Source organism: Daphnia pulex, chromosome 3 (genome assembly GCF_021134715.1).
Source record: "Daphnia pulex isolate KAP4 chromosome 3, ASM2113471v1".
Taxonomy (NCBI): Eukaryota; Metazoa; Arthropoda; class Branchiopoda; order Diplostraca; family Daphniidae; genus Daphnia; species Daphnia pulex.
Window position 1 is genome coordinate 2590100 of NC_060019.1, and position 11680 is coordinate 2601779.

Below are 11680 nucleotides of genomic sequence, written 5' to 3' on the forward strand. Positions count from 1 at the left end.
AGAAAACGGGAAAAAGTGGTGTGATCCGGTTACCGATTGCATTTTATAGCACGAATATTGGGTAATTTAATTCAAATTCCCGCTTTAAGCCATCTAGTGTTCACGATTTCAACTGCGTTGCTGAAAAAAGCCGGTCTTAAAAAATACAGTCCCGAGCGTTGCACGTCGTCTGGAGTTTCCGTGACTGCTGACTGCATTCAACCAGGAAAAAAACATTTTACACAACAATGTCTGGATCCGCACGTGCAGGTTCCTCGTCCGGGCTTTCATTGCCTAAATGGCAAATAGCTTTAGCTATTGGAGCTCCAGTAGCCTTAGGTAAGTTTTTTCTAATTGCTTGTTAGACTTCAATTAAAATGGCTAATGTAAAGCACATGTGTGGCTTTTCCAGGACTCGGTATATGGTATTATCGATCGAGGAAAACTGGAATTCAGCCTGCAGACAAGGAAGACAAGCAGAGCAAGAAAAGTGTAGAAGATGTAGCTACTAGTGTCACAGTCACTGGTGAAACTCAACCACCCAAGAAAGCCAACGGAATAGATAACAGCACTGGAAAAAGTGCTGCTCCAGTGGTAGAAGAAGACCCTAACAAGCAGGCCCAAACATACAAGAACAAAGGCAATAAGTATTTCAAAGAAGGCAAATATTCAGATGCGATCAAGTGCTACCAACAAGCCATAGATATCTGTCCAAAAGACAACACAGATATTTCCCTTTTCCACCAGAACCGGGCAGCCGCCTTTGAACAACTGGTACCTATACAGAATGTTACTAACAATTCAACAACCTATAAATATTGCCTAACTCTCACAGAAAAACTATGAAGCTGTCATTAAAGACTGCACAGAAGCTCTCCAGTACAACTCAAAGTATGTCAAAGCTCTGCACAGAAGAGCAAAGGCCTATGAAATAACAAAGCAGTTAGAGGCATGCTTAGAAGATATTACCGCTGTATGCATATTGGAGGCCTTTCAGAATCAGTCATCATTATTGATGGCTGATAGAGTGCTTAAAGATTTAGGTAACTTTTCCCCCATTTCTTTACCTCCAGAATAATTTGAAAAGAGACGTTGATCGATCCACGCAGGGAAGGAACATGCCAAAGAAGCCATGCTAAACCGACAGTCTGTCATTCCGTCCAAACACTCTGTCAACACTTTCATGTGTTCTTTTGCGGAAGACCCCGTTTTTAATCTACTAAAACAGGACAATACGATGGTAAAAGCAAACAGAATTATTCATTTGGTTTCGTTTCCTCTTATCTGTAATCTTATCTCTCAGCAACCAGAAACAGATGAAGAAAAGAGCTATTTCGCCAAAGCCTTGGACAAGTTGAGAGAGAAAGAATTCGACCCCATTATTGAATTGTGCACGAATGAACTCGAATCTGAAGCGGTAGGGAAATAGGACAGTAAATTTTTGAAACCTTAATTTCACAGTATCTTGTCTCTTTATTAACAGGGTGACATAACAATCAAAAGACTTGCAAGGCTTCTACGAGGAACGTTCCTTTCCCTACTTGGCGAGCATGAAAAAGCCTTGGACGATTTTTCTTCAGTATTCAACGACCCTGAAACAGACCCCAAGGTGAAATTAATATACAAAAACATTCTCCCCATATTTATCTCAACGTATTTGTCAATTTTTAGGTTAGGGTGAACGCCTTGGTGAAAAGGGCCACTCTCCGGATGCAACTTGGTTCCCCTGAAGAAAGTTTACACGATTTGCTGATGGCCGCCGAGCTCGGGCCAGAAAATGCTGACGTCTTCCATCACAGAGGACAGGTATATCCGTTTTTGACTTTCATGAATTTAAAAGGTTTCACTAAATTGTATTCCACCCTCTTGTCAGGTTTACATGTTGCTGGATCAAGCCAGTGAAGCCATGAGTGATTTCGCCAAAGCTGTTTCTCTGAATGGAGATTTTCCCATTGCTCTTGTCCAGAAGCTCTACACAGACTACCGAGCCGCTGTAGCGATGAGCAACGCCGGAGAAGTCGTTGCATCATTGGCAGCGTTCGAAGATGCCATCCGCCGATTCCCTACTTGCCCTGAATGCTTCCTTCTCTATGCACAAGTCAGTTGGAACCCTAATTATTCATTTGTTGTGGACAGTATCTTATTTTTTTTCTTTTTCTAATCGGTTTTGTTATCAGGTGTTGTCTGATCAACAAGAGTTTGTGAAGGCCGACGAGTTGTTTATGAAAGCTCTTGAAGTGGACCCTCACAACGCCACTGCATATGTGCATAGAGGTACTGAAATGTCTGTTTAATTTTAGGAGCTGGGGAGCTATAATTAAAACTCTTATCTTGTCGGACGCAGGTCTGCTCCAGCTGCAGTCTACTGGTAACGTTGAATTGGCAACTAAGCATATCGAAGAGGCTATACGAATGGATGACAAGTGCGAATTCGCATACGAGACTCTTGGTACGATCGAAGTTCAACGCGGCAACCTACGACGGGCGATCGAGCTTTTTGATAAAGCTATTCCGTTATCGAAAACGGAAGCCGAGGTTTCGCACCTCTTTTCATTGAAAGATGCAGCTCTGGCCCAACTTAAAGTGGCCCTTAATCTTGGCGTCACCCTACCTTCTGCCATGAACTGATGACGACTAAGAAAGAAAAAGAAAAAAAACGATTTGACTATTTCCTGAATTCCCTGTAGACTTAAGTCTTTCACAACTTATTATGGAATCGACCTTAAAACGCAAATTTAGCTTGAATAACCGAGTCACCGTCTTGTTCGTCAGGGTTTGTTTTGTTAAATGTGGGTAGTAATATTTGTAATAAAAGAAACAAGAACAATGTCAAGTTTTCATTTCAAAATGTGTATCAAGGGTTTTTTTTCTTCATTAAATTGTTATTTAAGCACACTCACAAGCAAATCAGACATATGTCAAATTGTCAACACACACTCGTAAAGGAATTGTTTGAAAATCACTTGACCAGGGGTCGGTTCTTCTCCTCTGTAATCAAATATAAGGTTAAGATTTGGTGTAAATCACAGAATATAGAGCAATATCACCTTCATCACCAAGCCGTTCCTTGTATTTCTTCACTTCACTCATGTACTGGGACCAGGCATCTGTTTTCCCCTATTGAATGTATAAAAGACAAATGTTAAAAACATATTTTGAGCCAGGGATAAATATGGAAACTTACACTACTTTCTTCTTCTTCCTCGGGTCGTTTCTGCTTCTTAACAACTCCAACGGGAAGGGATTTGCCACCACGGCGTTTTCCAACCTGTACGGATATAGAAATGACTCGCCCGTTAGTGTCGTTCAGCTATAACTTTGAATCTGAAACCGCCGCGAATGTCGGGCTAGGATATCATCCTTGGGATCACTGGAAGAGATACGTCTGTTTAAACGATTCAACAACTGAGTTGGTTCTCTGGAGAATCTGGAGGAAGAAGACTTACGATGGACATGAGACCAGGTTTCTTCTGTTGAACAGGTTGTGGTGATGCTGCTGAGGCTGCTGGTTCCTCTTCCTTTTTCGTAGAGCATTTCTTTTCAGCTGAAGAAGAAGTGTCTGTATCTTTCACCAGCTGCTGTTCGTGTACAGTCTTCTCAGGTACTTGGGTTTGACTGTTTTCCTGCATCTTTTTGAACATTTCCAGGAAACTTCCGTCATTTTTGAACTTGACAGCAGTCGGTCCGGGTTTTCCCGATGGTTCTTCTTCAGAATCTTCTTCATCAGAACTATCACTTGAGCTTTCCAGCAATTCGCCTTCTTCTCTGGGGGAAGCCATTTTTCTTTTGACAAACAAACAAATTTTCCGCTAGGTGTCAGCATAAACGATGACAATGCCTGGGGATAGAAATGCGCAACTACGAAAATATAAATAATTCAATAAATAATATCAGGAATTCGACGCAACAATTAAAAACTGATAAGAGAGCCATATCCGCAAAAGATTTTTGTTTCTAAAATATTTATGTTTTGTTTTCATTCCTCGGTATTTTTCATTTTAATTTCTGAAATGGAGATGAAACACTCGCCGACGGTTTCAGATGACCAAATCAATGTCAAAACAGAACAGCCGTGTTAAGGGGAGTGGGGTGACTCGGCGGACTTGTTTCAAATCCATCAAAAAAAGAAAGAAAAACCGTCGTGGATCGTATCGTGTTGCTGATGGATCCGCTGTCAAATAATTGTGTGCAGACATTAACTCATTTATCTTGACGTGAAAAACAAATTGGTGCGCATTAAAATCTTATTAAAATATCTCGAGTGAAATATCTTATTGACTCAGGTCGTTTGTCCCAAAAATTGAACTCGTTTGAACTCGCTGTTGAAAAGTTATAAAACATGTTTTTTAAATTCTACGAAACGTCATCGTCGACGTCGAGTAGACACATAAGAAAAGGTCATTGTCTGGCAAGTGTCTTGACCTCAGACAATGTCCTCACTTTCTTTTTACGGCCGATGCGGTTAAGCCTTTTCTTTTACGACGGGCGCCATTTTCCCCCCTACAAAACATGTGACGTGCGTACAATTGTCAGGTCACCGGCCTGTGAGATAAAGAGAACGGCTGAAGGGCAAAAAAAGAAAAATCCCGACCTGTGTTCAAAATCTCCATGTTAGTCAACGTGGCCACAGGTGTTTGCGTCGTCTGCTAACCTAAGTCAAACTGAGTGTCATGGATTCCCCCAACAATTCTAGTTATTTCAGCGGTAAGAATGTGATGTAACCATTTTCTTTTTGATTCTTAATAACTATTGCAACCTTCACCATATTTTTTCGCTTTTATGTAACCCAAAAAGTGTTGCAATCGGTCGTAATAAGTAAGAAGAGAGTAATGCACTGTAGGGTGATGGGTGATTCACGTGGGATTTGTTCGATCCAATGGCCGGTATATCTAGAGAAGTCTCGCAATCTTTGGAAATTCCAAGTAAAAAAAAGGTCGTGGCCCTTCTAGACTCTTTTTCATTTTGTTTAAAACGTCGTACTAAAGTCAAATGCCCCGTTTACCGAGAAATTTCCGGTGGACTTGGACGTTATTTCCTCCATCACTTTCAACTGATTTTTAACCATTTTCAAGGCCCTTTAACTGATAAACAGTAAATGAACTATGCTCCAGACATGTGTCGAAAGAGTGCTCATTTACGGAATCAAAGAAAAGACGCAGCCGTGACTCTGATCCACGTTGTAACAGTCGCCGACGAAATTTTTCGTTTCCCTTTTTTTTTAATGGGAGAAAAGAAATTTCGAAGGGTAAAGTGAGAAAAAAGCGAGGTCAACTTTGACCTGTTTAAAACAATTTTTTTTTCTTTTTAATTTTTCATTTCTCTTCCCTCTCGGAGAAAGAAAAAAGGTTGTCTCTCTCCCCACTGACATTTTTTTTTGACTATATAAGAGGACTGGGTTAGAGACTTTTGCATTGTCAGATTAGAACTCGACCTCGTCGGAGCTCTCTCTACTTCCAAGTCTATCTCGTGTGAAAAAAAACAAAGCGACATTCAAGTTTTCCAAATCTTTTAACAGTTTATCATGATCATCGTCAACAACACAGTAAGTTTTTCTTTTATTTTCGATTTAGTATTTCAGCTTGTTTAAAAGATTAGATTGCTGTGGTTGTTAGCGTTAGACCGGCAAAGTGTTTGTGTAGATGTTTGATTGAATCTAGCTGATTTCTACCATTGGGTAATTCAATGACGGACAGGGCACAAGTCGCTAGAGACGTTTCGGATTTCATTGTACCTGTTTGTACCACGACGTCGGGGAAACAGAAAAATAATCATATTTAAAAAAAAACTTGTGTGTTACAATTTTTGTGTGAAGGGTTGTCGGCTAAGCTTGTGACTGATGACGAGGTGTTGGGTGGGTGGGTGGGGTTCGTTTTTTTGAAAGTGGAGGAGGTTGTTTGCCGGCGACGATGGGCTTTTTAGCCAACAGATTTCCATGGTCCAGCTCACAGTCGAGTGCGATCCGTTTCAGTCTCTGGTCCTCACCAAATTTTGTTGTTTGTTTTGGGGGCATAAAGAAACCTTTGGCCTCTCCAGACTAATAAGTCTCACCCCATTTTTCGACATAAATTGTTTTGTTTGGTGTGGAACAATGGATGATCTGTGAGAGCGGAAAGACAAGTCGCATCCTCTTGCGATAAGAGGTCAGATCACATCGAAACTTCCGTTGGTCCAGTCCTCGCAGTGTCTTTTTTATCGCTCATTGAACAGACAAGTTTCCATTTTGTTGTTGGCTTAGTGCGGTACACATTCAGTAATTTTTGTAATAGGTGAGTTATTGTGTCGTTTAAATGTGATTCATGTGATGCTGATTCACGCAATCTTTCGTCATGATGCCATCAGACTCTCTAACATGTTCTCGTTTTTCCCTTCTTTTTGTTGAATAGGTTTTAGAAAAATGATTGAAGTGATGACTCAGCTCCCTCCGCCGCTGATCAGCATCGATTGCGACCAGCTCATGTACCAGGACGATCCGATGCTCACGTGTCTCAATGACACGACCTTGTCGTCATCGTCGTCATTTTCTTCATCTTGGAACAACAACAGCAGCGGCAACAACAGCTTTACCTTTGAGCGTTTTGCACCAGCTGAAGAATGGCTCTCCGATTTGTATTACAATCCGGGTTGTCCCAGCTTCACTTCAAGTCCTGGTTAGTTTTTCATTTTCTATTCGTTTAATTTTAAATCTTTCTTTATTAACTAAACATTTGATTTATTTTTCTAGATGGATCTAGTGGACATTCAGATGATAGCAATCAACCGGCTACTTTGGATCACAGCGACGCTACGACAGACGATGATAACTATCTGAATTATCTCCTCAATTCGCCGACTTTGCCTTTGCTGGACGATTTGCTGCTGGATCCCAATCCATCCTGCACGGCGATTCCGTCAATCAGTCCGCAACAACAGTGGACTTCGCTCGATTCCGATCAGAACGGTGTCCAAAGGCCTTACCGCGGAGATTTTGCCGAATTGGACTGGGAAGTTCAACCGAATCAGATGACCAACTTTCAGACAGTTCCACTACACCAGGAACAGGATCCGCTTTTTATACCGTTCCAGCTGGACAATTGCGAGCCCAAGAGGTATTATCCTTTGACGCTGGAGCCGCCTCCTTTGCATTCCATCCATCAGCAGCCGCAGCAGCAATCCGTGGTGATTCCAATGGAGCCCAGCAAACCTGGTCGATCCAGTGGCGGTCGCTCTCTACTCATCCAACCTCGTACTCTCAACCAAACAATCAAGACTAATAACAACAACCCCACCACTACCACCAAGAGCAACAATAGCAGTCCAGCCAAAACGGCCATCAAGGAAGAAGACAAGATCTTTCCTTGCACTTATCCCAACTGCAAAAAGATTTACGCCAAGTCATCGCATCTTAAAGCTCATTTGAGGAGACACACTGGCGAGAAACCCTTTGCTTGCACCTGGGCAGGTAAATGTTCATTCCCTTCATTATTCCCTGATCGCATTTTATTAATTTGATTTTCTTTCATCCAATTTAGGGTGTGGATGGCGTTTCTCTCGATCTGATGAACTGGCCCGTCACAAACGTTCTCACTCCGGCGTGAAACCGTACGGCTGTCCAGTTTGCACGAAACGATTTTCCCGTTCGGATCATTTGAGCAAACATTTGAAGGTTCACCGACGGGAACGTGGTGCTGCTGGGCAGATGAATCAACCCATTCTTCCGGCTTCCACTGGAGTTCGACGTGGTAGACCCCCGGGTGCTGCTTCATTAGCTGCTGCTGCTGCAGCAGCGGCGGCCGCAGCCGCTGCGGCTATCGGCGGGTGTGTTCCTCCGGCTCTCATCAACACGTACGGAAACAATTCCAGCCACCACCTCAACAACAATCACCATCTCAACCATCAATCACACCAAGTATACAACAGTTCTAGTAGTAATAGTAATAATTTGCATTGATAGTTTTTTAGTTATGATTTCATTTTGTGTGAAACAACTGCCAAAGATTTTTTTTTTTTTTGTTTAATTTTTTGTTTACATTTCGTTTTGCGAAACGATCGAAATTCTTGGTTAGTTATTCCCCATTTTCTTTCTTTGTCCTTTCTTGTCGGTACATTTCTACATATTATAGCTCGGAAGAGAGTAAGAAAAAAAAACAGAATCGAAATTATTATTGTGTGTGTCTATTAATGCTAGTGAATACTATGACCCGTAAGCCGGAATGTTTTTTCTTTTCAAATGTTCACCGTTTACGCGCGTCTTTTTCTACTACACCCCCACTCGAGCGAAAGTAAGTGCAACTCGCAAATTTAAAACTTGTTGGCTGTAGGGTTAACGGTTTGAAACTTTCCAAGTTTCAAAACATTGACATTCAGACTCGATTTGTTTTGTTTTTGTCCGTTTGTAAATAGTTTTTGACTGTTACGCCATAGAAATTAAACAGGTGTTGTTGATGGATTGTATGTCTCATAAAATGTTGTCGTGTTGGATGTTGTATGTCCCGCCCCCTCTGCTACTGGCTACACACGTGCCGTGTTTCCGTGAGTGAATAGTCTCGTCAAAACCCTTTGGGAACTGAAAATGAGTTGTTCCTCGTTTAATTGTTGCATTCTGAATTTAATGTACCAAGGTGCCTGTCTTGAATACTCTTTCGATTAACTAGTGTATTACGTCAGTATAACAATTGGCAATCAAGAAATTGCGTCATAATCCATACGTGAATCTTTCCTTTTGTGTAAAGTTGGCGGTACATCAATCTTAGTTTTGGTGTATTTCTATAATGCATGTGAATTATCTGATTGTGTTTAATTTTCTGTCGAATGATTCCCTAACATTTTGTAAAATAAAAAAGTTAAACTAAAGTAAATCGAATATTTTCAAACGAATGTGAAACGTTCGCCGTAAAGATTTGATAGGCTGCTTGAACTTTCTCAAAAGCTTTAAATTTTCTTAAGAACATTCCATATGGAATGTTGTGTCATGTATCGAAGTAATCGATAGTTGCCAAAACTTTCACGCATTTGCCTCATCAACACCATCAACACAAGTTACTTTATTTTACTTTAAATTCATTTGAATCAATACCATTTGGAGATAAGCTACCAAGCATTATCTGACATTAAATATTTTTCTTGTCAGAAAGTAGAGCTAGTATTCTATAGCTCTGCAGAAAGTCTCGGAAAACTTACATTAATTTAATCTCTATCCTCGCCCCACCTTGCAGACCTGCAGTCTATACTCAGTAGCAGATAATATTTTATTTTTTAATTGTTAAAATATTGCATGTACACTTGTACAGTATATATGAGAGAAAAGAATTGACTATATTGGAAATTGGAAATTTGGATTTCGAATAGAAAAGCGGGAAAAAGGGCCCGAAGCGAGAAATAATGGACGACGGCAACATCGCAGTTGCAGACATTCAAATGCTAAACTAATAAACTGCAACAAGTCAACAACAACTGCAATTACAATTTGCAAGTTCTGTCTTTGTCTGTCTGAGTAACTTCCGATTTTTTCTGATTTTACCAATTTTTAGAAACTGTGTCTGTGTTTAGAAAAGAATTTTCTTTTCTAACTACAGCTCTCAAGCACAGGTAAATATAGGCTACCATCTAGCAAAGCCAAACAAGAAGTTTTAGATTTTGCATGTGATCATTGATTGAAATTATTTTATTTAAAAGAGAGTTGAGTGTACTCGGACTTGCCTACTGTTGCACTGATTAAAGAAAGCAAATCTTGTTATTGGCTTATGAGCTAAAGTAAGTCTTGAACTCTTGGGTAACTTTACCATATTTTTTAGACTGCTCAAGTTTGATTCAGTTTTTAAATGAATCCAATGTGTAGTAAAAGGCTGACACACAATATAATACATTGACTGCTTATTTTATGCAGGATGAAGTGTGGAACCGAACCTGAGATTGTCAGAGCTATTGGTGGGTTTGCCAAATACCTCACCTATTGTAAACTTGGGCATCAACCCATGTTTGTCGAATTGCCTTTGCCACTAGCGATCAAGAGCACTTCCTTCATCTACATGTCCTTCTGGACAGAAATAATCAACAAGTCATATTTATTTGGTAAGTCTTCATATTTTCATTAGTTTCTTGTCTGGAAGACCTGACTTAGACCAAGAAGATTATTTTACTGTTTGTCCAGACACAGACTAGTCTTGCTGTCTTGGTCTGTAGTTCAGGTCTGCTGGATAACATCAGGAGTGTTAGCTTTTCTTTTGTCGTTTGTTATTTTAGAAGGCAAAGAGAAGAAATAATTTTTATTTAAAAATTGAATTTGAGATGGGAAATTGTGAAGTTAATTTATTTCCTGACACCAATTATTCTTATTTACTCAAAAGTCAAAACAAATCCAACAGGGCACAGGTTGTTAAATCAAGCTTAACATCCCTAATTGTATTTTTTATTCAAATTCACTCTTAGTTTGTTTATATTTTCCTGTTGTTGCCCGTGACAATTTAGAGAATCATTCATTGATGAAAAAAGGCCAGTCATACTATCTTCTTTTAAAGTTCTTCCGTAGTAGTCATCTCCTGGCTTGTGCATCCAAGTGAAAAGTAATTGATCCCATTCCCTTAGCTTTTTTTCAAAATCAGGGTCATCCTTTTTATCAAGGGGCAGCGACATTAGCTGAGTTATGTGCGCACTAATTCGCGCAATTTAAAGTGCGAACCTGAAGACTGAGGGCCGGAGGAAATGTAAATACCGATAAATACTGTACTCTTATGCTTATTTAACATTTCCCACACACAACATTAAACTAATGCTGCAGGATCTATCCTGGTCTTTTGAAAATTTCACTGTGTTGAAAGTGCTTGAAACTTGTGACGATCTGAGTTAATGTAAAAGGGTTGCATTGCCAAAATATTTTGGATGTCTTTTAAACCTTTGCTTTATAAATTCAGTTAACAAGTTGAAAACTATATGCTTTCGAAATCTTTTGACCAGTTTCATAACTTGGATCATTTGAATTCCTATCATGCTGGACTTGAACCATTTAATGCAACTTTAGCCGGACTAGGTAGATATAAATTTGTTTTTCAAATGAAGTGACCTCGGGATTTGGTACGACAACAGTAACTTATGTAGGATTCCCTGGGGCTTGATAGGTTTCCTAGCCTGGATCGAATCCGCGAGCAGGGCAATAACTCATCCGCAAACGGGTCTCTCAGTAAGAATTCTTCGCCGTTAGCATCTGTTCATTTTTCATAACAATTCTTATTCAGTAAACCAAGTATATTCCATTGTTACCATTTTGAGTTTCGAAGTCTGCGGGACAACATCCAAGTTCCAGCATGGGCCAGGGCAGTTTGTTTATAATCCCGAGGTGCTTTATTTAGTTAAAACGTAGGCCTATTTCATTTAATAAATCCCCTTAGCAAGGCATACCCGTAACCAAGCACTATACTCTATCTGGCACTGCACAGTTTTCTTTAAGGTTAGAAAGTCTCGGATAGCCTCCTTTAATTTAAATTCTATCCTCGATAATATTGCAATCAATTTATTTGAAAAAAATATAGGAAATAAAAAGAATTAATTGTTTGATGATGACTTACTCCTTTTTGAATGGAAAAGCGGTAAAAGAGGCGAAAGATGGAACGAGAAAATAAAACAAATGAGAAATGATCAACGGCAGCATCGCACTTGCGTCTTTTAAACGACTAAAAGTTGAAAAGTTCTATCTCTGACTGGGATATGCCGGATCTGGGTGGTATCTGCA

At 40.0% G+C, this 11680-nt stretch overlaps 3 protein-coding genes across 5 annotated transcripts; 2 read left to right on the top strand and 1 right to left on the bottom strand.

Moving 5' to 3' along the window:
- The first annotated feature begins 137 nt into the window (after positions 1 to 137).
- On the top strand, positions 138 to 2806 carry LOC124189771 (mitochondrial import receptor subunit TOM70-like). Its single transcript, XM_046582240.1, has 10 exons — positions 138 to 318; positions 392 to 753; positions 815 to 1022; positions 1089 to 1219; positions 1283 to 1396; positions 1463 to 1588; positions 1651 to 1785; positions 1853 to 2077; positions 2157 to 2253; positions 2324 to 2806. Exons 1-10 carry the CDS (start codon positions 228 to 230, stop codon positions 2605 to 2607), a joined length of 1773 nt encoding a protein of 590 aa, XP_046438196.1. The 5' UTR covers positions 138 to 227; the 3' UTR covers positions 2608 to 2806.
- Positions 2807 to 2813: 7 nt separating this feature from the next.
- Positions 2814 to 3781, bottom strand: LOC124189773 (telomerase RNA component interacting RNase-like). Its single transcript, XM_046582242.1, has 4 exons — positions 3426 to 3781; positions 3164 to 3247; positions 3027 to 3096; positions 2814 to 2967 (listed from the first exon to the last, which is right to left on the bottom strand). The coding sequence occupies exons 1-4, from the start codon at positions 3756 to 3758 to the stop codon at positions 2939 to 2941; spliced, it is 516 nt and encodes a 171-aa protein (XP_046438198.1). The 5' UTR covers positions 3759 to 3781; the 3' UTR covers positions 2814 to 2938.
- A 751-nt stretch (positions 3782 to 4532) lies between these two features.
- On the top strand, positions 4533 to 8808 carry LOC124191548 (early growth response protein 2-like). Of its 3 annotated transcripts, none has more exons than XM_046584835.1 (4): positions 4533 to 4683; positions 6363 to 6626; positions 6701 to 7417; positions 7488 to 8808. In XM_046584835.1, the coding sequence occupies exons 1-4, from the start codon at positions 4650 to 4652 to the stop codon at positions 7904 to 7906; spliced, it is 1434 nt and encodes a 477-aa protein (XP_046440791.1). In that variant the 5' UTR covers positions 4533 to 4649; the 3' UTR covers positions 7907 to 8808. The 3 variants fall into 3 exon arrangements, with proteins under 3 accessions (XP_046440791.1, XP_046440793.1, XP_046440794.1); XM_046584837.1 differs by lacking the exon at positions 4533 to 4683 and adding an exon at positions 5345 to 5521; XM_046584838.1 differs by lacking the exon at positions 4533 to 4683 and adding an exon at positions 5910 to 6245.
- Positions 8809 to 11680: the final 2872 nt, after the last annotated feature.

Coding starts and splice junctions, on each gene's coding strand:
- LOC124189771 (XM_046582240.1), top strand. CDS start 228: ATGTCTGGATCCGCACGTGCAGGTTCCTCGTCCGGGCTTTCATTGCCT. Junction 1,023..1,088: donor TAGAGTGCTTAAAGATTTAG/GTAACTTTTCCC, acceptor CGATCCACGCAG/GGAAGGAACATGCCAAAGAA. Junction 1,220..1,282: donor TAAAACAGGACAATACGATG/GTAAAAGCAAAC, acceptor CTTATCTCTCAG/CAACCAGAAACAGATGAAGA.
- LOC124189773 (XM_046582242.1), bottom strand. CDS start 3,758: ATGGCTTCCCCCAGAGAAGAAGGCGAATTGCTGGAAAGCTCAAGTGAT. Junction 3,248..3,425: donor AACCTGGTCTCATGTCCATC/GTAAGTCTTCTT, acceptor ATATCCGTACAG/GTTGGAAAACGCCGTGGTGG. Junction 2,968..3,026: donor GGAACGGCTTGGTGATGAAG/GTGATATTGCTC, acceptor ATTTGATTACAG/AGGAGAAGAACCGACCCCTG.
- LOC124191548 (XM_046584835.1), top strand. CDS start 4,650: ATGGATTCCCCCAACAATTCTAGTTATTTCAGCG. Junction 6,627..6,700: donor CAGCTTCACTTCAAGTCCTG/GTTAGTTTTTCA, acceptor TTATTTTTCTAG/ATGGATCTAGTGGACATTCA. Junction 7,418..7,487: donor CTTTGCTTGCACCTGGGCAG/GTAAATGTTCAT, acceptor CATCCAATTTAG/GGTGTGGATGGCGTTTCTCT.